The 24,437-nt window shown below is 47.6% G+C and overlaps 8 protein-coding genes and 1 non-coding gene across 9 annotated transcripts; 5 read left to right on the top strand and 4 right to left on the bottom strand.

The window, feature by feature from the left end:
- Positions 1-1,346: 1,346 nt before the first annotated feature.
- Positions 1,347-2,108, top strand: FOBCDRAFT_26986 (uncharacterized protein). Its single transcript, XM_031180022.3, has 2 exons — positions 1,347-1,740; positions 1,794-2,108. The coding sequence occupies exons 1-2, from the start codon at positions 1,439-1,441 to the stop codon at positions 1,960-1,962; spliced, it is 471 nt and encodes a 156-aa protein (XP_031045909.2). The 5' UTR covers positions 1,347-1,438; the 3' UTR covers positions 1,963-2,108.
- A 3,894-nt stretch (positions 2,109-6,002) lies between these two features.
- On the top strand, positions 6,003-6,074 carry FOBCDRAFT_t114. Its single transcript has one exon. It is a non-coding gene; the product is annotated as a tRNA-Thr (tRNA).
- A 171-nt stretch (positions 6,075-6,245) lies between these two features.
- On the bottom strand, positions 6,246-11,150 carry FOBCDRAFT_249367 (uncharacterized protein). The gene is made up of 3 exons (XM_031180023.3): positions 10,969-11,150; positions 8,093-10,881; positions 6,246-8,047 (listed from the first exon to the last, which is right to left on the bottom strand). The coding sequence occupies exons 1-3, from the start codon at positions 11,000-11,002 to the stop codon at positions 6,335-6,337; spliced, it is 4,536 nt and encodes a 1,511-aa protein (XP_031045910.2). The 5' UTR covers positions 11,003-11,150; the 3' UTR covers positions 6,246-6,334.
- Positions 11,151-11,309: 159 nt separating this feature from the next.
- Positions 11,310-12,696, top strand: FOBCDRAFT_26970 (uncharacterized protein). The gene has a single exon (XM_031180025.3). The coding sequence runs from the start codon at positions 11,385-11,387 to the stop codon at positions 12,549-12,551; it is 1,167 nt and encodes a 388-aa protein (XP_031045912.2). The 5' UTR covers positions 11,310-11,384; the 3' UTR covers positions 12,552-12,696.
- FOBCDRAFT_132172 (uncharacterized protein) lies at positions 12,633-13,927 on the bottom strand (the record flags this gene model as incomplete). Its single annotated transcript, XM_059607891.1, has 2 exons — positions 12,633-12,826; positions 12,865-13,927. 2 exons carry the CDS (start codon positions 13,925-13,927, stop codon positions 12,633-12,635), a joined length of 1,257 nt encoding a protein of 418 aa, XP_059464621.1.
- Positions 13,928-14,839: 912 nt separating this feature from the next.
- Positions 14,840-16,995, top strand: FOBCDRAFT_259227 (uncharacterized protein; the record flags this gene model as incomplete). Its single annotated transcript, XM_031180026.3, has 2 exons — positions 14,840-15,044; positions 15,161-16,995. Exon 2 carries the CDS (start codon positions 15,205-15,207, stop codon positions 16,993-16,995), a length of 1,791 nt encoding a protein of 596 aa, XP_031045913.2. The 5' UTR covers positions 14,840-15,044; positions 15,161-15,204.
- A 56-nt stretch (positions 16,996-17,051) lies between these two features.
- On the bottom strand, positions 17,052-18,106 carry FOBCDRAFT_272122 (uncharacterized protein; the record flags this gene model as incomplete). Its single annotated transcript, XM_054704116.2, has 2 exons — positions 17,052-17,757; positions 17,805-18,106. The coding sequence occupies 2 exons, from the start codon at positions 18,104-18,106 to the stop codon at positions 17,052-17,054; spliced, it is 1,008 nt and encodes a 335-aa protein (XP_054560091.2).
- An 860-nt stretch (positions 18,107-18,966) lies between these two features.
- FOBCDRAFT_238642 (uncharacterized protein) lies at positions 18,967-20,088 on the bottom strand (the record flags this gene model as incomplete). The annotated part of the gene is made up of 2 exons (XM_059610227.1): positions 18,967-19,078; positions 19,130-20,088. The coding sequence occupies 2 exons, from the start codon at positions 20,086-20,088 to the stop codon at positions 18,967-18,969; spliced, it is 1,071 nt and encodes a 356-aa protein (XP_059467054.1).
- Positions 20,089-21,216: 1,128 nt separating this feature from the next.
- FOBCDRAFT_259225 (tryptophan synthase beta subunit-like PLP-dependent enzyme) lies at positions 21,217-23,606 on the top strand. Its single transcript, XM_031180029.3, has 3 exons — positions 21,217-21,444; positions 21,494-22,227; positions 22,553-23,606. The coding sequence occupies exons 1-3, from the start codon at positions 21,257-21,259 to the stop codon at positions 23,362-23,364; spliced, it is 1,734 nt and encodes a 577-aa protein (XP_031045916.2). The 5' UTR covers positions 21,217-21,256; the 3' UTR covers positions 23,365-23,606.
- Positions 23,607-24,437: the final 831 nt, after the last annotated feature.

Genomic DNA, 24,437 nt, shown 5'->3' with positions numbered 1-24,437 from the left:
CGAGGCCTACCTTACCTTAGTGAAGTAGTGATGACCCTCAGCTTGAGGTCCAGCGAAATTATCAAATTGACGAGAAATCCACTTTAACATTCCCATCCCCATTTCGTCCATCCCCTTCCCCTCTTTTGTCTCTTCCTTTTCTGTTCTGGGTTCGCTCCTTCTTTTTCTGCTGGCCGGGTTCTTCCTTCCTGCCACCTAGCACCTGCCACCTGCCACTTCCACTCCGAACCCGACCTTAACCTGCCCTGCCTGCCCTGCCCTGTCTCGCCATTTGCCATCGCTCGCCCGTTGCCATTTCAAAAGAAGGGTCCTTCCTGCCTTGCCCTGTCCGCAACCGTTGGCCGAACTATTGCCTCCTGGACTTTCATGATTGTTTGCGCCTTGGAATATATTGCCACTGCCGGGATTGGTCATTCTGACTTATTCGTCATATTCTTTCAATTTAACTTTTAACGTTTAACTTTTTTGGTTGGTCTTCTTTTATTCTTCTTTCTATCAGTTATCATTATTCTCTCTTGACTTGATTATTATTCATTTTTCAATCTGTTACTGTTAGTTATCCCCTCTTGTTCACTCACCCACGCACCTGCATTTATCCTTGAATGTGACGTTGCTGCTCTCTATTACATTGCATTTGCTTTTTATTTTCGCATGCTGCCCCTGCCATCAAACAATTCCAATTCTCACTCTTCGTTCCTTTCATCTGCTGACATTTGCGCTCGCTTTTGCAGGGTCTTCCCCTCCGCAATTCAATAAAGCCTTCCACCACCTGCTTCGATTCTTTAGCAAAAGCAGGCTAGTATTCTCTGACCGCTACCTGCCGCCAGCATCTTCAGCTCCGACGACTAAACTCTAACACCCGCACTCAACCACACCCATTCCTCCCGTTTCGAGAACACAATCCACGACTGAAGCCACCAAACCCACGATATCTTCAAAACACAAGCCTTTGCGAATCTTATCTACCGCTAACGAAGCCACGATTTCAATCGCGATCAAGTTTCGAATTCATTTGCAACTAGTCTGATCGGCCTCTCCGCGTGTCGAGTCCGCCTTCTACGCCCTCTAGAACACAATCCAGCCTCATCACACCCTTAGTGGATCCGAAATCGTTGCCTCCCTCGCAAGCGTGCATGCTCCAACTTCGAGACCTTTAAACCACGTGGAACTATTTGGTCTCGACTTGCCCCTCTCCACAACACCCCTCGACGACGAGTTCACGCGACTCTCGGGACACCTACACCGACATACCATCAATCCATTGAGTCAGCTATTCAGGTTGACTTTTGGTGCCCCCTAATTACTGTTATCTGTGTCGTCACACGATTGTGGATGTCGCAATAACCTCGTATATTCTGTGCGACAAGTTACGACTTATTACGAGTTATTTGAATCGAGCGACAACCACCACTTCACCCACATACCATACTATACTATAATGGCAGTCAACGAACTCCCAAATGCTCCTGCAGAGCACCCTCATGCAATCGCACGATCAGATTCCTCCACCTCATCGAGCCCTGAAGACAACAACGAGCCCATTATTCACCAGCCCGTCCCTGTCCGACCTGGCCTACCTCAACGGAAAAGCAGCGGCCCTCTAGTTGTCCCTCGCGACAGCTCAGCAGTTGGTCCTCTCGAGCCTGACTTTGGCCCAGATGACGTCAGGGCGATGAGCCCCAGGAGAACGAGTGAGGATCTTGATAGGATTGGAAAGGCTGCGCGCGAAGAAATGCGAAGGTAAAGATTTCACAATTGAGCAATTCGCTCAGAGCTATCACTGACTTTCATAGACACGCCAAGGCATTACAGGACTCTCTCCTCACAATCTTCAACCGCATCGAAGCCGTCCGCGAAGAACATGACAAGCTCGATAACAACAACAAGTTCTTGCAAAAGTACATTGGCGACTTGATGAGCACTAGCAAGATCACAGCGACGAGCAGCCAACGCAAGAAATAAGTCTACCTCAAGACATCAGACACAATGTCTTGACTTTCCATTCACAACCATCATACATCGATTCGACGGGCTAGATGTGACTACATCTACATCTACACCAACACTTTAGAAGCATTCGACATTATACTTGGGATTCGCGACTTTTTAGGGCCCAGTGTGGGCATGATACCCGCGCCTTGACAGCGCAGTTTCTTGAACTCTACCTCTTAGGGCAGAGGAAAAAAACATTACATTTGCATTTCACTGTACATTAACGCATTATGAAACCGGGAGCAGTTGGGATCGATCCCTCATGATGGATGGATCATCGCACGGTGGGAGCACACTGGAGCTTTGGATTTCTCGGTTTTGCATGATATTGCATCACCTGCATTGCGCTACGTCTTGTCGGGGTCACTGTACCCTTTTGTTCGCGCATTGGTTTGGCGTTTTGAGCTTGCAGCATACAAGGACTAGGATGAATGTCTGGTGTTTTTGTATTGTACCATGGTATTATTATACGGCTTGATTACTGTAGCTTCTATAGAGAGAAGCTCAGAGTGGAGTGACGGGTATGGGTTACTGACATATATCTGCCAGGGGGCACGGAGTGAGGTTCGTAAAAAGAGTATCATCATTGTTTTGAGTGAAGTGTCTTGGTCTTTGCCTTTACAGAATGATACCAATGCAATACCGTGAGTTGAGAGTTGTCAATAAAATCGAGATTTCAACAAATATTCCGATTTGATACCTTGTGATAATTACATCTCCACCATTGGATTCATCTTAAACTGAACTAACCCCGTTCATACATTGATATTCTGCAAACCTGCAAGATGGATAGACCGGGTATGTCCCTTCATACATTAGTGCATCCATGGATCCCATCACCAACGCAGTCTCCACGCTGGGAGGGCCCGAACCTGACTCGGGGTTTATTACGTTATCCACCTGTTGCTTGGTGCATCTAGAATTTTTCCATTAGTTGCCGTGCTGTTTCCGGGTGTGGAGAAGAGAGTTCTTCTGGAATTTTGCTTTTGCAGGAAAGTTTATGTGGCTGCTGATGATAAAAAAAAGTTTGATGCCATTGCCGGCCATGTGTTCGGTTTCACCGGTGTACGATGAGTTAATCGGTGCGAGAAAAAAAGATGTTTGCATGATGGTGCTAGAGGAAGTCTGGAAGTGAAGTGACAGGGGATTGTGCAGCCGAAGTGTATCGGTGAGGCGAGTGTTGATGGGAGGCCGAATACTGACGGCATTTGTCTCAGATAGAACTAGACTAGTTAGTTCCCTTGCTTAGCTGGTGGCAAGAATGAAATCAATATAATACGATAGTATGACAGCTGAAAAGTAGATAGACTAATGTAGCTATTATATTGATCAGCTGGGGAGTTTAGGTCAAAGCTATATCGCGCTAGATAATTCGGCGAACTAGTCTAGACCTCTGACTGCAATCACCATACAGCTGATGTACTAACGTTGCGCTGTAAATGCGTTTCAGAATCTGATTCTTTTGTCCTTGTTTATATGTATCGCAATTGTGTTATTTGCAGCTTGTTCAAGACTGCCTGCAAGCTTACTCGATTGTACAATAGCTTATCAACCAATGAACATCCTGTTATCTGATAAATACAGGCGATAAGGCAATTTTGTATTGATCTAATACCGTTTTATCTAAAACTAGTAGTCGGATATTAGATGATAGCTCAACCATGGCCAGAGTCGAAATATTCCTTCACCTAAAGACAACTCCAGATGGTGTCTGTGTCTGTAAACTTAAGCAACAGCAGATCTGGGATGCGACTTGCGTATGTACACATTCACCAGCATCATACTCATTGATACAATAAATGCTAAAACCATCATCTATTTTATACGTAGAGTTCCTCCACTGCACCTGAAGACTACGCCGTATGGATCTTGTGCCCTGAGACAGCGAGTAGAAGGCACACGGCAAATCGCAATACCAAAGTCACTTCAACTAAAGTCCATGCCATTTCGAATATCCATCCCTAGAGAAATGTGAAAGTTGCTCTTGTTAATAGACAGAAACTGGGGTCAGTCCGCCATTCAGCATCTATCGACATCACATATCCTCCCAATAGCGGCTAGCATCCTTCCTACTCATCGTGCTGAACTCATCCGTTAACCATGAACGAGCGAATTGTGATTCTAGTTCTTCTGTATCGTCGTCAGTGGTGTCGTCGGGCTCCTATCCAGTACCACCACCACACCACCAGTAGATGCTCAGAGCGTTTGAGTGATATCCATCGACTATATCTCGGACGAAACCGAATGGGAGGAGTGATTCCTTTCTAATGGGTAAAGGACGAAAAGCAAGAGATGGGGGAAACAGTGAAATGGCTTAGCCTAACAACATTCTCAAGGGTCTATGATAGATTGGCTGCCATATATAATACTGGCTTTCGCATGCCTGATGTCCTCGGTATTAAAGTCCTTTTCTCAGCGCGCCAGTATTTTGTCATGACACGCTAAGCAATAGACAATTGGATTCAAGTAAGATTAACTACTCAGACGACGCCGAGAAAAGAAAACTTTCTCAATAAATTCGTTGGTGTTCTATGTCTGTTTTGATAGACATTTTATAAATACTTGGCTCATTCTGATCAACGACCAGGGAAAGACCTCAGGATCTAGATATTCAAAGGGAGGGACGTCGACGCCCAGGCCACTCGACATCGAGGCGTTCTCAAAATAGGGAGCATCCCGGGCTCCTGCTTCTATGATCTATCCGAATACCAGGATGTCAATAAACTCTAAGAAAGTAGTCATATTGAGTTCGGGCACTTGGTGATCGACCTCGCCTCTAAGTACCTTGCCGCAAGATCACCTTATACTCCTGCCCACGAATGCCATTGCCACTGCGACTCGCCCTTTAGACTTGATAGGCTGATAGATATCATCTGGGACATCGCCTCCCATGTTATGCTGGCTTTCTCTTACACCGCACTTACTACCAACATCCTCACAATACACCAGCCTTTGGGATCAAATCATCGCAGCTTCTGTGCAGGAGAGATGAGTGACGAGTCAGTTCAAGTTTAGATCTCCTGCTGTAAATATCAATTGCTGCCGCCCATTGCTATGTAGCAGAACTTGTTGCAGACATAAGGGACTGGTGGGAATTCGATATAGACGGTGGAAATTCCCCGACTGCTAGAAGTAACCTGACGACTACCAGTCCTGGTTTGATTAAGACGGCTGGGCCTAGGTACCCTTTAAAGATCTACCTCTTTGGAGGCTCTTCTTCCTCCAAGGTCAACCCGACAGTGACTCCCCCTAACCCTTTTTCCCGTACCTTAGTGTTACGTCAAGATGGGTTATGACATCGAGGTTAAAGTTCGCTACTCTGATATCCAAGACGCTCAGCTTCATCACTTAAATATCACTGGAGCGGAAATGCTGCTGCGCAGCTATTGCATGGATAAACCAGATCTGAAAGAGCAATCCAAGCTCAAGATACAAATATGAAAACAAACGCTCGATAGTAGCAAATGGATTAGTGTTTGACGGTTATGCAGGAACATGACTTGTAAGTGAGTGGCAAAGCCGTGGCGGCCACTGGCAGATGAGAAAAACTTTCGTCCTACAACGTCGGGGGGGTTTTTTTTTTTTTTTTTCAGCAAACATCAAACCGAAAACATGAACAATTTTTCTTCACATTATTGACATTTCAGTATTATTTTCCTCTCAACCTTCCAATAGTCTCTCATTTCTAACAGTCAAAGAAGCCCTTTTAACAAAAACAGCGACCAGTAAGCAAGCAGCATCAAGCATGTTTTCCCTTTTTTACGAAAGAACTTACAACCTCTCTCTCTAAGTTCACCAAGCAAGAGTCTTTCCACTTTCTTTCGCCAAGTCAATACATCCTCGTTTGGCCACCACATCTGTCAACCGCCCCAACTCACACTCAGAGCCAGCATTTCACCCAACATCAACGATTCCAAATTCTCGCATCCTCAAAACACCATACACTCTCTCGTCGTGAATATAAACACCAAAACTAAGCGAGCATGCCAACAAGAGGACGACACGCCCCGGCCCCGTTGGCCAAGTGGTAAGGCGTCGCACTCGTAATGCGAAGATCACTGGTTCGATTCCAGTACGGGGCATCGTTACCCCAGCTGTCTCAGACAGTTGAGTCCTCTGTTTTTGCTTCCTCGATAGATCGTAATATCATGTCTTTTTGCCTCGTGGTAGAATTAGAGCTAGAATCCGGGGTCGGGCCGCTTGGTTGCCATTGGCTGGCCCTGTTTGTGATTCCTTCTTCTGGCAACTGTGACCTCACATGCTGGGTGTAACTGGAGGAAAAGTTAAGACAACGCTGATACGATTCCAATTCGAAATGGCACTCGTTATTATACACCTATGTCTAAGCAACTATCCTTCCCCTTTCCCTCTTTGGCTCTTCACTCTCCAACACCAACGGCCCTCCTCCAGGTCCGCTTGCATCTAAGCTAACCGTCACACCCTTCCTCTCACCCACAGCTCGTATCGACTCTCCCAAGTTTCTAAAGTCAACTTCACAAGTCTGAGCCTGATTCTCGACTCCATCCTTGACCTCCCGAATCTCAATACCAGGATATGGTAGCCAACCTTCTCGAAGGGGAATCATTATGAGTGGAATTTCAGCTTCCGTGTCGGATGTTGAGGACAGAGGGTCCTTCTTTGAACCTGGAATGACAAGGTGACCTTTTCGACGGCCACCGAGAAGCCATGTATCTCCTGCGGCAGCGACTTCATAACTGTACTCCACATCCTTCTTGTGTTGCATCTCAGTGTCCCATATCTGCGTCCACCTAAGATGCAGTGTAGCTGGAAGCATCTGATTAACCGCCACAGTTGGGACAGCACCAGGTTTCTGATCCATCAGTTCCGTTACCGGAGTTTGCAGCTCAATATCTGCTGTATGTAGAATCGGCAGCGAAGGTATCTCGACCGGGATGAGAAGTGTGCAGGGGTTATCAGGCTGCGCCGCTGAGATTTGAACCTGGGGATTGGAGGCTTGCCATTTCCTTATAGCAGTTGAGATCTTCTCGGTTGCATCCACCTGCGTTCCAGGTACCCGTCCAATGCCAGCAAAGTACTTGTCCCAAGGAACGTCAGCCAGAAAGGCCGTAGGCACTGCACCAAGAAGTGCAGCGCGCTCGAGATCAATGGGTTGCAGGGACTTTGCTTCTCTCACAACCAGCGATGTGATGAGTTTCGAGAACGATGCTAAAGAAGGATCGTCAAGAGCATCAAAGATGGACTTAACAAGTGCCTCCTCGATCTCCGTTTGGAGAATGTTGTAGTAGAGTTTCAAGTACATAGTTCTCGCCGCCCGTTTACTCGATCTAACGTTAGTCTTCCTCTTGATACGATAAAGTAGCGTCGCGGGTTGTTTTGAAAACACCATTGTTGTATCAGCAGGAGGAACGCCAAACTCAGATTCGAACAAATCCGAGGGCATCAGTTCACTCTTGTACAAGCGTAGAGGGCTGTGGCTCGCTGTAGACACATTGAACCGAGAGTAAAGTGCATTATGCTTGAAGACATCTTGCACATTGACACCTAAAGCCAGAGAGATGGGGATGATTATCGACTTTGCAAACGTGTACTGTTGACCCGACTCAAGCGTGTACGCGACGTCGACCTTAGCAGACACATCAGCGATATCATGCTCAACCGAGTAAGGGAATCGTAGAGTGATGCTTGACTCAGCGGCAATCTCGTTGAAGTAGATGATACCACCCGCCTCGGGCTTCTTTGCAAACTTAACATCTGAATCGATAACTTGAGCTTCAAGAGTTAACATCCGCAAGCCACCAGTAGTGGGCCTGAGACGGATCTCGCAACTCTTGATTGAGTTCCAGCCTGGGTTGAGAGTGAAGTCCAATGTGTTATTCTTGTCTAGGGAAGTGTGCCTTGTAGCTACAAGTTGCACATCAAGAGCACCATCTCGGTGAAAGATGACGACTTCGGGATGCTTGAAGATATCAGTAGTTTGTGGAGGTGGTTGGTTGATGTCGCGTTCAAAGTGAAGGAAGAGGTTGCTCGAGAAGAGTCCAAGATGATCTATCTTGTATTTTCCGGGGATAACAGACTGCAGTCATTAGCATCGTCTTTCATAACGAGTTGAGAAACTTACTGTGCATTCTACTGTGATGCTATTCTGGCCAGGTTGTAGAACAATGGCTCCCTTTCTTGAGAAAAGCAGCTCCTTAGTAGGCCCCGGCTCAGAAGCTGTGGCTCGCACGTCTATTCCATCCAACTTAATTTCGTCCGGCAACAAACACCATAGATTGATGGTCAAAGAGCATTTGTCTTCCTTGTCAAAATATTCAGGAGCACCTGCAAGCTCGATGTTTGTGAAGAAGTTCGACAGGTGCACCTTGACTTGTGAAGACAATGACGAAGCCAGGTCAAACAAGTTACCAACGACTCCCTTCATAGACATTGCATCCGCAGGCTCAGGCTTGCCGAGCCTTGACACTCGTTTTGAGCGTTGTTCTAGCCGCTCCTTTTCAGCTGCACAAGACTTGGTCAATAGCTTGAGAGCAACACGTACGTAGTCATCCTTTGACTTCATTTCACGAAGACAGTGGAGATACATGACAAGCATAGACAACTCGAGCGAGGTCCAACCGCTCTCGCCGAAGAATGGTGTTGCTCGATAAAAGTAGGAAGCAGCAGTACTATACTCCTTGAGATAAAAGTTGAGCACAGCGAGATCTGCCATGCTTGCTTGCACTGCGTGATCATGGTTTGCAACAGTATAGTGTCGAAGCGCCTTGTCTGTGAGAATCTCATACAGACGGTAAAAATTCTCTGGGTTATCAATGGCAGTCTGGAGGAGATTGTTGTTTACACCAGCGTCCAATGGGGGGATTTCCTCTGAAATTCCACTTGCAGCAGGTTGATCATCAAGACTAATTTCTTCGAAGTCTGCCTCAGCTTCTGCAATGATAGGTGCTTCTTTCCAGCCATCACTCCAGCCACGCTTCTTACCCAAACCATCAAGAATGCTTCGTGACAGCATATAAAGCTCGGCGCGTCTAGCGGCGAGGTCTTCAAGACCTGCCTTGAGAAATTGTGACTCCTGATCATTGTTGATCTTTGGCATGCCCGGGCCTGGGAATACCCCTGGGCTTAGTGGAGGACGAGTCCCAGGTGCTGGGCCTGTTGACACATGAAGAGATGTAGTTCGGGCAGGATGCATCATAGTCTTAGGCTCGGGGATGGAGGACTTTTGCTCCTGACTTTGAGGTGGAGCAAGAGTTGAGGGAGGAATAGGAAGAGATTTTGATGCTGTCTGCGCAAGGATTTGCTGGGCAACTGAGAAGGCGAATGATGCAACCACATTGTCGATGACTTCTGATAGGTCAGGATCGATAGGAGAGTCGTCCTCATCAGACTTGTCAGATGCCACAGCAGTCAAAATGTCTCGTCGCATAATCTGTGAAACTGCCGGGATGAACTGTAAAGTCCTTCGACATATCTCACCAAGACTTGCCAGGTTTTCTGTTTCTTCAGTATGTTTAGGAGGGGGCGCCAGAGGCGCGACTCCGTGCAAGACTGAATCCTGTTGCTCCTTAAGCTTGTCGAGCAGATCATCTCGTGATGACCAGGCGTTTCCAAGCCGCAAGAGCAATGCCATTTGTCGCGCAAATATATAACACCGGAAGTCAAATACTGAGACATCGTTGGCTAGAATTTTGTCTCTATAAGCCTTCTTGGTAGCACTGATGGGTATCTCATCAAACTGCTCCTTGATAGTCTCATTCGACTGAAGATCCACGGCCTCTTCGTCTTCTGTGTTTCCACCGGGTGCTTTGGCAAGAGCGGTCTTAACAATCTCCTTGAGATCTTCGGTGTAGCTGAGCATTGCACCTCCATGTCTCGTTGGCGAACCTTCGTCAGCTTGCTCATTGACAACAGAGTCAAGCCCAACACTGAGCTCATCGTATCCCACCAAGGCGTCCTCTACTAGACCAACACTCTCGAAACCTCTTGCCAAGCCTTCTTTGAGGATAAAGAAAGTGCAAAAGTTCCATCCCGGTAAACTTCGTTGACCGTCTTTTTCCTTGATATCTTCTTCGTACTGTGTCACGCGCAAGTCGAATGAGGTGAGAATAAGACTCTTGAACTTGGCAATGAGCTCCGCCCAAGCATTTTCAGCATCATGCTCATCTTCCGAATACCCTGTTGGCACCGCGGGGACGACTCTCGGTAGCTGATCGTACGGAAGATCGTTGATTCCAATTCTGATCTGTGCAACTCGATCTGGTGCCGTCTTTCCAAGGCCAGAAAAGTCGGTACGGAGCTTCTCCAGAAGAGGTGTTGAGCCGGTGCGCCATCGCGGAGTCGACTTCTCTGAAGTATCCTGCGAGCGAGAGCTGGTCCTCGGTTGTGTCGACGCTACCGTATTGGGGAGCACCACGTGTAGAATCAAGTAATCGAACGCATCGTGCTTCTCTTGTTTGCTATTTCGTTTCGGATTGCTTGATGAAGGTATCTGAGTCTTAATCCATTCTCGAATTTCTGCTCGAACGGAGGTTTTGTATGTTTCATTGTCGTCGCATCTCACCAGTAGCACCTTAAGATACGGTGTCCGCCGCAGACCAGGAATTTGATGCCGTCTTTGACTCCCTATTGCCCTCGAAGGCAAAGACTGCGTGTCTATCTGATCAGCAGAAGACGCCTGACCACCAAAGTTCTGTTGTTGAAAGCCATCATCGAGCGTGCTCCCTGATCGTCGAAGGGTATGAGGAGAAGAAGCTGATCCAGGGTCATCCCCCTGAAGAAGCTCAACGTGAAGTGTATCAATAGATCGTAGAGGTCCAGCATGCGATTGCCAGTTCAAGTTTCGCAACGGTAAGCGAGGAATCAACCCAGGGGCGAGGAGTTTATAAACATCGTGAGGATCGAAGTACTCGACTTGCGACAAGGTGTCGTGTTAGCGGACATCTCAAGGGAGGCATAAGGTTTACAGGGGAATAAACGGCATAGAAGCTCAGGACTTACCAGTCACTTTTGACGTCGAGAATGGCTGTTCCATGGCAAACAGCTCGAATGCGCACTTGTCATTGCTGTTTGTCCAAGTAACAGTAAAGGTATCTCAATCGAGATGGTGTTGAACCGCTAAAGCTGTCCCGAACGAGCTCCAGTGGATAATGATTGGAGACCCCTGTTGACGTAGAGGTACCTCCCTTAGCTCATCTTCATGCGCCGGAAGCGGCATTTGTCCGGTCCCAGGCGGTGAGAGCACGTGCGTTTTACGATTGGTTGAGTGCTATGACGCTATTTTCACTTTGACGGCGGGGTGGCGGCAGAATCTTGGAGGGGCAACATTTTGTCAAGGAATTGCGACTAATAAGCGTGTTAAACTTCTTCGTTTTCTCTCATTCCAAGCCGTTTTACTCCAAAGCTTGAGCCTAATCATGTCTTCTCTTAAGGCTGTCAAGTACACTCGGGGCCAACTCCAGGTCCTCGACCAACTCCGTCTTCCTCACGAATTTCACTACGATGATGTCTCCAACAGAACAGAGGCCTTCGATAGCATCGCAACTATGCGAGTGCGAGGTGCCCCTGCTATTGCCATCGTAGCAGCCCTCGGACTGGCTGTTGAGATCCACAATGGAAGCATCACAGCTTCAAACGCTGAAGATACCATTTCTCAAATCGAGGAAGCTCTCGACTATCTCAAAGAAAGCCGACCTACAGCTGTCGACTTGACCAATGCTATTAACCAACTCAAGTCCACAATAAGGGCGGTTGGAAGCACTGCCACCAAGGAACAGGTTATCACAGCTTTCATCGAAGAGGCTGAGAAGATCTTTGAGAAGGATCTCCAGACCAACCTCTCCATCGGTGATCATGGAGCTGAGTGGCTACGAGCCCAAGCTGGTGCTTCTCCTGACAAGAAGATCTCGGTTCTCACACACTGCAACACTGGATCCCTTGCTACATCTGGCCATGGCACTGCGTTGGGAATAATCCGAACTCTTCAGTCCAAGGATCTTCTCCAACACGCCTTCTGCACAGAGACTCGACCTTACAACCAAGGAAGCAGACTCACTGCTTTTGAGCTTGTCTTCGAGAACATTCCCAGCACTCTCATTACCGACTCCATGGCTGCTTCACTCTTCCGCAACCGCAAGCAAGAAAAGAACATTGCCGCTGTCATTGTCGGTGCTGACCGTGTCGTTCGCAACGGTGACACAGCTAACAAGATTGGTACTTACCAACTCGCTGTTCTGGCCAAGCACCACGGTATCAAGTTCATCGTCGCTGCTCCTACAACCAGCATCGACCTTGAGACCGAGACTGGCGATGGTATCAAGATTGAGGAGAGAAAGAAGGAGGAGCTTACACAGGTCACAGGAGCTGTGATCAAGCCCGATGGTACCGTCGATGAGAGCAGCAAGGTCCGTGTTGCTACCGCTGACCAGCGGATCAACGTGTGGAACCCTGCCTTCGATGTCACTCCCGCCGAGCTCATCGACGCCGTGGTCACAGAGAAGGGCGCCATTGAGAAGGGACCTGATGGTAACTTTGACTTCAGCAAGATCCTGCCTGAGCGCTGGGCCAAGATTACTGGTGCATAAACCAACTTTACAATGTCATTTCATTTGAGCGGGCTATCATATCCAACATTAGACTAGAGCAGCGGAAACTTGGGTTTCTATTTATTGCTTCAACGCATGAAGAATCAGCTTTTGGTATCCTTCAACGGCAGTTTCAAGATCAGCAACGGTCAAGTTCTCCCTCGCGCCATGTGCAACAAGAATGTTTCCTGGGCCATACAGATACCTCGTGTGGTCACCCTTGAGGTTGGGAATGTCGGTTCCGTAGTTGACGGTGATTTTCTCGAAGCCTGAACCTGTTAGCGACGCTCTCACAAGATTTCGGTGTACGTACCATCCACATCGCAGTTTGCCTCCACAGGTCCGTACCCGTGGGTGCAGTCGAAAATGAAAGCATCCTTGTCAACCTCGTCAAAGATGGCCTGGATTTTGTCATGGACAACAACATGTCCATCAGCCTGCTTTCCGCTCGCGACTCGGACAGCCAGTCCGACCTTGGCCTCCTCAGGAATGACGTTAGAGGCCACACCGCCATGGAATCGACCAATGTTGACAGTGGTGTTACCAAACAGCTCACTGCTACCAAGGTCGGTGTCGAGGACTTTAGCGAATGCTCGAATCATCAGCTCGTTGGCTGACTTGCCGAGCCATGGGTAACCACTGTGACCGGGGAAGCCCTTTGTGGTAACGTCGCAACCCAACATGCCCTTGTGTCCGCAAGCAAGCTTGAGCTCGGTAGGCTCTCCGAAAATAACAGCGTCGAGACTGTACGGGAGCTCCTTGGTCTCAATCGCCTCGCTGAAGCGGCGCATGCCGTCGCCCTTGACCTCCTCGCCTACAACGAACAGAAGGACAAGCTTATGGGGATCGATCTTTCCGTGCTCGATAAGATCCTCAACTGCAGTGATTTGAGCAGCAACGCTACCCTTGGCGTCCACGCTGCCTCGGCCGGTGATCATGGTCTCTTTTGTAACCTCCCCATCATCAATTCCATATGGGATGTGCGGCGGCACAACATCAATGTGGCTGCTCACGCAGATCTTGGGATCGAAAGTCTTCTTTCCGTCTTGTCGCCAAGCCAGCACATTGAACCTCGGCTTTCCTTCCGGCGTATTCTCAAAAGGCTCAACTTCCTGACGCGAAGTAGTATATCCCTTCTTCTCAAGATATCCCTCAAGCCAAACACCAACATCATGTTCAGTCCCAGAAACCGAGGAGGTCTCAATAAGAGACTTGTGCAGGCTCAGTAGCTCGGATCGGTACGAGGGCGCATCGTCGTTGCTGGCAATGGCGTCGGAGGAAGGCTGTTGGTCCCAATCTCCAAGAACCTGCTGCCAATCGAATGCAGTGGCCAAAGAGGCCGAGGCCAGAAAACTGGCGACTGTTGCGACACGCATCGTGGGGAAACAAAACGGGTTTGTGTAGCTTAAAGTTTTGGAGTGGAGGTTGGGGAATAGAAGGGAGCTTGGTTCAATTGAGCTCGGATATTGGTGGAGAAGTGCGGAATGACGCAAGTGGCCGATGTCGGGGTTGTCTGGGGTACCTGGATGGTCTGGTCAGATAAGAACACAGATAGGATGTTCTTTTGGAGAGGACAGTGGCATGATACAGTAGCTTCTAGACAGGGAATATCGTAATTGGAAGGTGACTATAAAGCGGCTTATAGACTGGCGAACTCCCAGGTCGCCCCGGACATTGGATAAACTGTCACAGGAACACTGTATTGCTCCTTCGAATAGCTTTCTATTCCGGTTCGTTCTACATACAAGACAATACTCTCGCATCTCCTAGCTCTACCCAGCCTATAAGTGTTGCTGGTTCTCTTACACAAGCAAGTTGCAAGATCAGGCCGCGACAATGGACCTAACCTACACCTTAGGCTGGCCATATCCCCTTCGAACTTACATAACGACTTTTCATACCAAATATGTTTGATGGCACATTAGTATTCCTATAGCTTGGTTATCCCATCCTTCTTATTAACTACTCTTGGTCTCTATTTGAACGGCTTTGAGTCAAAATTATGACTTTCCTCTTTTACCGATTCCTTCGCGTACCTTGCTTGGCTCGAGTGTTATGACATGAGCAGTGAAATGCTTGACTCTACAAGCTCTGGCTTTACAATATTGCACAACCTGTTACGCAAGAAATATCGGGCCACGGACCGTCATGTCGGCTTGTCCTTCCGATCAGAGCCGACTAGTTCCACGATGTTGGAGATAAGCGTAATGCGGGGTTGATAAGTTGTTCTTTTTTCACAATTCGAGAACTGACAACAAGGATATACTGTCTTTCCTGTTTAGGGATCTATTCTATTGATCCTTGTTCTTTAAGAATTGATGGAGCATTGAAGCGGACTCTGTTGCTATTTTGCTTTGGAAGCTTGACCCAAAGCTTGAAGATCAAAGTTCCAATTTCTGGTGCTTGGTCATATTCCGAAGATCCCGGCCAAAATTCCCTTTCTTCGATATAAACAAAGAATCTTACCTTTTTCTAAGGCATGTTTACTATTCTGTAAGTTTTATTATTACCCCTTGAAAGTTCTTGGGGGGCTCTAGACAAGTTGAGAGGAGAACCCGTGCCTTGCTCATCAGCCTGTAAGCCGTGGTGTAGCTAATTCGGATTATCAGATAATTCTTCAACAAAGTGAAGCAAATACAGCCAGGAACATACCATGGGGTCTCTTGAAGATGATGCATGGACTGGAACAGCCTATGTTCAAGGTCGAGCCTCAGCCAGACTCCTCGCGAGTGACCTTGAGCTAAGCTTCTGGGGAGGCGTTGAGCCACAGACGAGTGAGATCATTGACCGACATCATCCCTTGAGTGGACAGCATCTCCAAAATACTATCCTCGCTATTCCAGGAGGTCGAGGATCATGTACTGGCAGTGGTGTTATGCTCGAGCTGTTGCTCAACGGCAAAGCTCCTGAGGCAATCATATTCGAGCGAAGAGAAGACATCCTCACTTTGGGGGTTATGATTGCAGAGGAAGTCTTCAGCCAGTCCATTCCTGTCGTGGTTCTGGACAAGGAAGACTTTCGACATCTCATTCGAATGAACGGGCAGACGATATATGTGGACGACGGTTACGTTTCTACTCACCCGCCATCGAAACACCGAAAAGGTTCGGTGATAGACACAGAAAGCGGTCTTATTCTGGAGACGACACCGGCTCTAGAAGGTATCAAACTCTCAACACTGGACCAGGAACTTCTGAGGGGAGACTACGGCGAAGCATCCCGCGTCGCTATCAGAATCGTCCTCCGCATGGCTCATCTCCTTGGTGCAACACGTCTCATGGATGTAACGCAGGTCCACGTCGACGGGTGCGTCTACACTGGTCCCGCAACACTCGCCCTAGCACAGCGACTCCGCGACTGGGGCGGTAAAGTCCGAATTCCCACAACACTCAACTCTTTGTCAGTTGACCAAAAGCGCTGGCGAGCACTCGGTGTCGATACTACTTTCGGAGAAGCTGCTGATGCGCTTGGCAAGGCCTATACAGACATGGGAGCTAGACCAACGTTTACGTGCGCGCCATATCAGCTTAAGAGTGCGCCTAAGCTTGGCGAGCAGATTGCTTGGGCTGAGTCAAATGCTGTTGTTTATGCGAATAGTGTTTTGGGGGCGAGAACTATGAAGTATCCGGACTTTCTAGACATCTCAATTGCTTTGACAGGAAGGGCCCCTAAAGGGGGTCCTCACCTAGGTGTCAATCGACTGGCTTCAGTTTGTGTGAAGGTCATGGGGCTGGAGGACACGACAGGTCTTGATGATTCATTTCCACCATTACTGGGATATTATGTTGGAACGTTATCGACGAGTCGCATTCCGGTGATAGCGGGCCTCGAAAAATTGGGCCTTTCGACGGACGACTTGAAGGCCTTCGGTGCGGCTTTTGCTACGATATCGAGCGCTCCAATGTTTCATATCGTCGGTGTGACGCCAGAAGCGACCACTCTTGAGGCTGTTGTAGCTCCTGACTTTACCTATGTTGAGGTCAAGACAAGAGACCTAAGTACTTGCTGGGACAAACTCAACAGCGCACCAAGAACCCAACCTATTGATCTTATCTCACTGGGAAACCCGCACTTCTCACTTTCCGAGATACGAAAACTCTCCAATCTTTGCGAAGGGCGACAAAAGATCACTAGCGTATCAGTAATAGTTACATGCGGTCGATCAGTGTACAAACTCGCTGAACAAGCAGGTCTTATATCCCAACTAGAGGATTTCGGGGTGCAGATATTGACAGATATTTGCTGGTGTATGGTAACCGAGCCTGTCATCCCAACGGCGGCAAAGACAATCATGACCAACTCTGGAAAGTATGCTCATTATGGACCTGGGCTCACGGGGAGAGGGATGTACTTTGGAAGCCTTGCAAGATGTGTTGAGGCAGCTTGTTCAGGAACATATGAAGCTGAAAAACCAGGGTGGCTTCAAATCAAAGGACTTATATAGAAGACAAAGCCAATATGGAATTCCCAAGAGGCGACAAGATTTTACTGAGCAGTACTTCATGAATCAACCCCCGCCCCTTTTCTAGCAGCCTTCTCCAGTGTAGGCTCAAGGATTCGTTTGCTTGATGCATCGAACAAACAATCAACCCAAAGAACAGATTTCAAGACGTTATGAAGTTCAGACCATGAACATATCGCCAAACCATCCATAACCTCCAAAATCCACCCCTCAATGGCTTGATCACCGCCACCTTGAACAGAATTTGTTCTCCAAATCATCAAAAGCCACAAAAGAACAGTAGAAGGCGGCCGAGTCGCGGCCTTCTTCAACTCTATTAAGGCATCCGTGAAGGAATCATCCAGATATGCTTGCCTTTGCTTCATATCCCTCCATCGAAAGAAGATAGATGCAGCGAACGTCATCATTCCAAGTCGGAAAGCATTCTCTGAAGCTGATTCGGGAGACAGAGCGAGTAGTCGGTACAGAATAGATACCATGGCTTCGCTAAAGATATTGGGTTGAAGTTTCCGACCAGTTTGGCTGGCGATGTTGCTGAGCTTTGCGAACTCTTCGAGATCTCTCCATACGTTTGATAATCTAGGATCAAGAGTTTTCAAAAAGGCTTCCATGTCGTGGTTCGTATCCGGATGCTTCCTTTTACCGCGAACGAAATCTTGACTGGAAAGGTATGGGTTCCAGGACATGTCTTTGTCGAAAAAGACTGGCTTGCAGCCGAAGCGAAGGGCTAGGCCAATATCAACTCTACCACATGTCAGATATTGTCCAAAGCAGTAGAGATAAGCACTCACCTGCAAACTTTGGCCGGTAATCTGGGATTATCAAATCTCAACATCTCAAGCCCACCCCTCAAATCCACTATCTTTGCCATACCAGTAGCATGGTTCTCAGCTGCTGTCCGGTCACCTATCATCTCAGCTGCTAGGCCCAGGATAACAACTACCATGATAGTCGCGTCTGAGATAGACGTTGGGTCTTTGGGATTGTTTATTCTTGCTTGAAGAAGCCTGAGCGTTTTCAAAAAGTGAAAGTGTGCAAGGCTACCGTAGTCTCGTCCGAGAAGCATGTCGAAATACACTTCTACCGAGAACATGATAGAGTGAAAGTATACTTGGTCGACCAGGAGGTTTGTAGTCCAAGATGATTTCATCTCATCTACTTGGAGACATATCTCAGAGGGATATAATGATCCTCTCATCCCATGAAACGCTACTTGATATTAGCTCAGACAAATACTACATGACAGAGGGACGAACATCGAAAGATGTCATTTTCCATGTATGCCTGTAAGGGCTCAGGAAAATCAAGTAAAGAGAAGTTTGTCCCAACGCGACCTGGAATAGTTCCGTCAGGAACCTGCAACACCATGCACTCTTTTTGGTTTAATATCCATGACTTGACTTGGCGCTTATTTTTTCGAGCCGAGTTAGAGCGTGCATGACTTCTCACAATTCTTTGGTTTTTCTTATCAGATTTAGTTGAAGGCGTCTGGGCAATGAACGTAAAACTTTGATCTGCACAAGATTTAGCAAATGCTGCTGTCTGGTGCGGAGAGATCTTACTGTGTGATGTCTGCTGCCTTGATTTTAGCATGATTTATGTAAACATGCAAAACATAAGCTGATGGCGTCGATTTTACAATACCTCAGAGTGAAAGAGTTGCTGGTGCAAGCTTGAGTTGAGTATGTCAGCTCACCTTACTGTAGATGTCATCCCGGATTTCGGGCTTATTAACTCCGAACGCTTATGACAGAACTACAGTTCTGGACACTCTAATAAGCCACATTATTAACATGGGCATAACCGTGATATTGTTGTGTCCATAATCGAAAGGAAAGCCTTTCATCTACATACATTAAACCGAATACCGCTCATTATTATAGCAGAGGGTTGCGGAGGGCCAAGATATACACAGTTTGCCTCAAGTCAAATACCACTTCTCTGCAATTAGGTTCAAATATTAGATACGATGTCCTTGGCGCCAGCAAAATCCAACTCCTCAAGTGTCTCGTTCCAAACCTGATCAACCAAGACATCACCATGTGTATAAAACCAACCCGCCAGCCTACAATTCAAGTTAGCAATCTCCAACAACATTCATTAAGAATCAACTCACGGTGCAATCTCACAACTCATCAAAAAGCACCCATGAGACTCCTTTCCATGTCCATAAACAGCATTAGTATAGCTCGCAGCACCTCTATCAACAGGTCTTCCACAAATCGCAAAGAACGCCCCTGCAAGCGCTCCAGCAACACCACCAAGTTCATGATGTCCTCCAAGATTAGTACCCTTTGTAAGACCTGGGTCAACCATGTTGATAATCACATCATCTGGACTGACGATCTCGCAAAGCTTCACGACGAATAGTTGGTTGAGAAGTTTTGACACGCCGTACCGTTCTTGGGAACTCCAAGGCGTGATCTTGGGATCGTCGAAGGATGCAAGGAGTGGACGTTCATCTTTGTTTGGGAATTTGCAGAGATGGGCTGTGAGAGAATTCACTGTGGTAAGACGAGGTGGTCTGTGGCCCGAGGTTTTGGTCTTGAGGATGGGGATAAGAAGGATTGTGAGAAGAGCGGTGCTGATGTGGTTGACTTGAATACCAACTTCGTGACCTGTGTCGGGCACAAGCTCGAAGCTCGAAGGCGAAAGGCCAGCGTTTAGAATAACAAAGTCAATGCGAGAAAGCTCAGTGTCACATCTCTTGGCAAAGGCTTGGATAGAATCATAAGATTGCATATCAAGTTGCCAAACATCAATCCTAGCAGACGGCGCGATCTTTCTCAGCTTCTCAGCGGCAGCATTCCCCTTTTCAATAGATCTCACTCCCATTATGAGATGAGATAGACCCAGGGAGAGAAGTTGCTTTGAAGCTTCGAAACCAAGTCCTGTGTTTGAGCCGGTCATGATGGCTGTGCCGCCTTCAACTTGGGGGTATTTCTCTCTAGTGGGAAGTTCGATGGTGGTGCGGAATTGGTTCTTCCAGAAGACGGGAAGCCAGAAATCCGGGAGGGGAGACATTTCTCTTGAAGGGACGGTAGGTGAGAGCTTTTGGTTCTTTTGACACGGCATTTTGATGATGGTGATCTTGAAAAGACTGGCTGAAGAATATGAAATCTTGGGGACGCAGCAGTCGAAAGGGTTGAGAATGAACAATCTTCTTGGCTAATAGTTACTATAGAGAGAGATATTCTACACATTTTATACCCAAAATCTAATTTTATGGCGTTATATAAACTGCTGCTCTTCGTCGGATTCTAGACTGAATCATGCTGAAGCTGTCCTAACTAGGAAATTGAAAAAGTCTTGGCATTCTTCCAACGTCGTCATGGCCAATCAGATGCTTGCAGCACGCTCACAGACGACAATATCACAGCCATCTCAGATGCGCCGAATTGCGTATGATGCGTGATTGCCTTATGTTCAGGTGATGAGAGAACGGAGTTAAGTAGACTGTTCGCACGAAGTCCGGAGATGCTGTCTGTTCTTGTTATGATGGTTCGGTCATGGAGCACCCATGATGTGTCCAAAAGCCTAGGCCAACAGACAAAACACAGAAAGCCCGTACCTTCAATAAGGGTATACTTGCTAGATAAAGAATCCCAACTTTCGCCAAGAATGCGAGATGTCATTCTTATCAGAATTATTTGCCGATCTAGACGGCAATGTAATACACGCCCTACAACATAGTAGTTGATCCCCTATGATAGGGGCAGTCTCTAGTGTACGTGAGGCCGAGGATAAGTGGTTACCCACTCACATCAAGTCAAAAGCAACATTTCTATGCGTAGTTTCAACAATCACTATCTCTAATCTTCCGTTTATACCCACTACCGTATCCTTCCAAGTGCCCCGAATCTCTCCCGATCTATCACCCTCTCCAGCTTATCTCCCCACAGCGGATAACCCACGATATGCCTCTCCCCGCCGACTCCGACTCGGAAGCTACATTTACCACCGACTTCACTGTCTCGACTGACTCGCTCTTCAAAACACACGCCAAAAAGCAAATGACATGTTTTTACCCCTCGTGTCCCTTGCGCCCTACAACACACTCACCCAATCACTAACCTCAATGTCAATGTCTTGGCTCTCAAAGTGGACCATGCCATTCGTGCCCCGCGATGCCGGCAACGGAGGGGTTCAAGGGTCGAGATACTTTATTATCGAGACGATTCCCTTGGCTTTGGTGTTGTAGATAACCTTTGATATTCAATTCTGTTGTATTGTACAAGACAAAATGACTGTTGTTACTCTTCCCGAACCCTTTGCTAGCATCCCCCGAGAGAACTTTCTCTTCGGCGCATCGCCTCTCCAGCCCCTCCCCAGAATATCCGCTGCTCTCGGCGGAAAGGTCAATGTCTATGCGAAGCGCGAGGACTGCAATTCCGGTCTCGCCTACGGTGGTAACAAAGTCCGAAAGCTAGAGTACGTAACTTCTCCCCAACCCATTCACAGCATAGCTAATCGAAGATAGGTACCTCGCTGCTGAAGCGCAAGCCCAAGGCTGTGATACCCTCGTCTCCATCGGCGGCGTCCAATCCAACCACACCCGCGCCGTAACCGCCGTCGCTACAAAGCTCGGTCTCAAAGCCGCCACCGTCCAAGAACACTGGGTTGATTGGGAAGACCCTGGCTATGAAAAGGTCGGCAACATTCAGCTCTCGCGACTCATGGGCGGTGATGTGAGACTTGATCCTTCGACATTCGGTATCGAGCACAAGACAACGCTTGCCAAGCTCACAGATGAGCTTAAGAGCAACGGTCGCAAGCCCTACTATATCCCCGCTGGAGCTTCAGACCATCCCCTTGGTGGTCTAGGTTTCGCGCGGTGGGCATTTGAAGTTGAAGCCCAAGAGAAGGAATTGGGAATCTTCTTCGACACCATCATCGTATGCGCCGTAACAGGCTCTACATTCGCCGGCATGATCGCCGGATTCAAACTCGCCCAAAAGAACGGTTCTCCCGCGCGCAAAATCATCGGCATCGACGCCTCTGGCAAAGTGCAACAAACATTCGACCAAGTCCTGCGCATCGCCAAAAACACAGCTGCCAAGATCGGTCTCAGCGAGGACGACATCACGGCGGACGATGTGATCCTCGACCCCAACTACAACGCCAAGATCTACGGTATTCCTGACGAGACTACCATCGAGGCTATGAAGTTTGGTGCTGCTACTGAGGCGTTCATCACGGATCCTGTGTATGAGGGTAAGAGTTTGGCGGGCATGATGGATTTGATCAAGACGGGAAAGATTGCGAGTGGGAATGTGCTTTATGCTCATTTGGGAGGCCAATTGGCGCTTAATGCTTATTCTTCCCTGTGATTTTATACATGATAGATTGTGATTTGAGCGTGAATAGAATTGATCGAAAAATTGCCTATTTCTAGAATAGTATGAGTTTCTGGGAAGCAGGGTAAATTGATAGCCTATGGCACGTTATCATCCATCGTGCTTATTAGAGCTCTCAACCTGTCGCCTTTGCATTCCTTCGACTTTCTTCCTTTTGAACTTTCTAATAACTCAAACTCAAGTCAATTCGCAAAAGATACGAAGAATGGGCGATTCTCGAGACACCAAGGCAGCTGTTCTATCTGCTCTAACAGACTTCTTCAGCATCTCACCCAAGAGTCCAAAAGATGCCCGCAACCACCTCCTCGAGACCTCTTACGTCATACAGTCCACCCCAGACACTATCGAGCAGACAACACTAGGAGAGCTATTCCTTAGCGACACAAAGCAAAAGGGTCACCTCGAATGGGCCATAGATGAACCTCAAGAACTCTTCATCCATGAGAAGCTTGCCGCAGCCTGGACCGGGTGGTCTATCTGCGCCGATGATGGTACTATCATCAGCCACAAGAAGGGCATCCTCGGATTAGCTTACACCGATGGACGCTGGAAGATCTCAGGTCTAGCTTCAACAGAGCGCTCTTTGGAAACACCCGACCCAGATGATGAATCAACCCTGACCCAAGAAATCATGAAACCCATCAACGCTCTTCTAGATGACTTCTCCCGCCCAGACTGGGACGTCCTCAAACAGTGGTTTCTTCCCAACGCTGGTGTAACGCTGTACAGACCACCTGCTGAGCCAGCACCTATGACTATGGAGCAGTCCATCGTTCGTCTGCAGGGTATGATCAGGAGTGGTATCACAATCCAGGAAAGGCTTCATGATATCCAGGTTAGAAAACACGGAGATATTGCGCTGGTCTGGGCGCCGTTTGTGGTTGAGATTAATGGGGTGCCTAAACATGATGGTGTTAATGCTTTTACGCTTTTGAGAAGGGAGGGGAGATGGGTTTTTAGTGGATGTCAGGACTATGGTGTTGCTCTTCAGTAAGGAATGACTGCTGGGCTTGCTTCTCGTCATATGTCTGGGTTTGATCTGGTGAATATCTGTGTGAAGGGTGAGGCTGGTCTATTTATTTGGTGCTCTGCCTGGAGGCGATGAATCAGAAAGACTGAAGCGGATGCCTAGTGATTTGCGACCGATAGCGTTTCTGTCCGTTTTGTTTGATATCAGATTTCTACACAGGTGAAATAGTGTCTAAGCCATAATAAATTTCTCTTGTCCTTTGGGAAGTCGGGTGGCATGGTTCAAAAGGCGCACACGATGCGCATGGGCATGAACCCCCCTCTGCCAGCCAAGATACGGATTGATATCCTTATAGCTCTCTAAAGAACAGCACGTATTACAATTGTGCAGACCACACCTGGGACATTCTCAAAGGGAGTCAAAAGAGGCAGAGTGTGTTTATGCACAGATGCTTTGTTCGGTTGTTTGTATCATCACACTTTTACCAACCATGCAGGTACCATGCAGGCTCCCGTTTCTTTGCGTACGTACCCTGAAAGGTACCTTTATGCTGGAAAACACGTCTGTTATCTCCTTGGTCAATAAAATAAGGATTGTAATTGGCTAATTATTGTCACATTTGCTCTCCTTTTTGATCTGAATCTTGCCCTCTTGCAGCTATTCCAGCTATTAGCTTTAGGAGCTTCAATACCACCAAAAACGTCAATGTTTACTACTTTAGATTCTTCGGAGTGCTTCCCTGTCCTTAATCTACTTGGTTCTTTTTGGCCATTCTCATAATGAGGCATCGCCTGTGTTCTAAACAGGCTGGAGTCTGTGTGCTGCTGGTTTGTTCACGCGAAATCCAAGGACAACAATAGAACTGCTTGCATTGAGCTTTGGAACGCCCATGCCCATGCCACTGGTAGCAATCAATAAGACAATAATCTCTCAAATAGAACAATACTGCTGCATCCCACTTTCTATGTCTATCAACTACCTCAATGACAATTCCTTGACGATGCCACACAAAGGAACGGAAGACATAGCAGCAGTCTTTACTTTATCGTCCAAGCCAAATCAAGGTTGTTAAAAGACTTTCAGGTTTAATGTTTACT

This window comes from Fusarium oxysporum, chromosome IV (assembly GCF_013085055.1).
Source record: "Fusarium oxysporum Fo47 chromosome IV, complete sequence".
Taxonomy (NCBI): domain Eukaryota; kingdom Fungi; phylum Ascomycota; class Sordariomycetes; order Hypocreales; family Nectriaceae; genus Fusarium; species Fusarium oxysporum.
The sequence above is the reverse complement of the archived record's forward strand: the minus strand, read 5'-3'. Positions and strand labels throughout refer to the sequence as shown.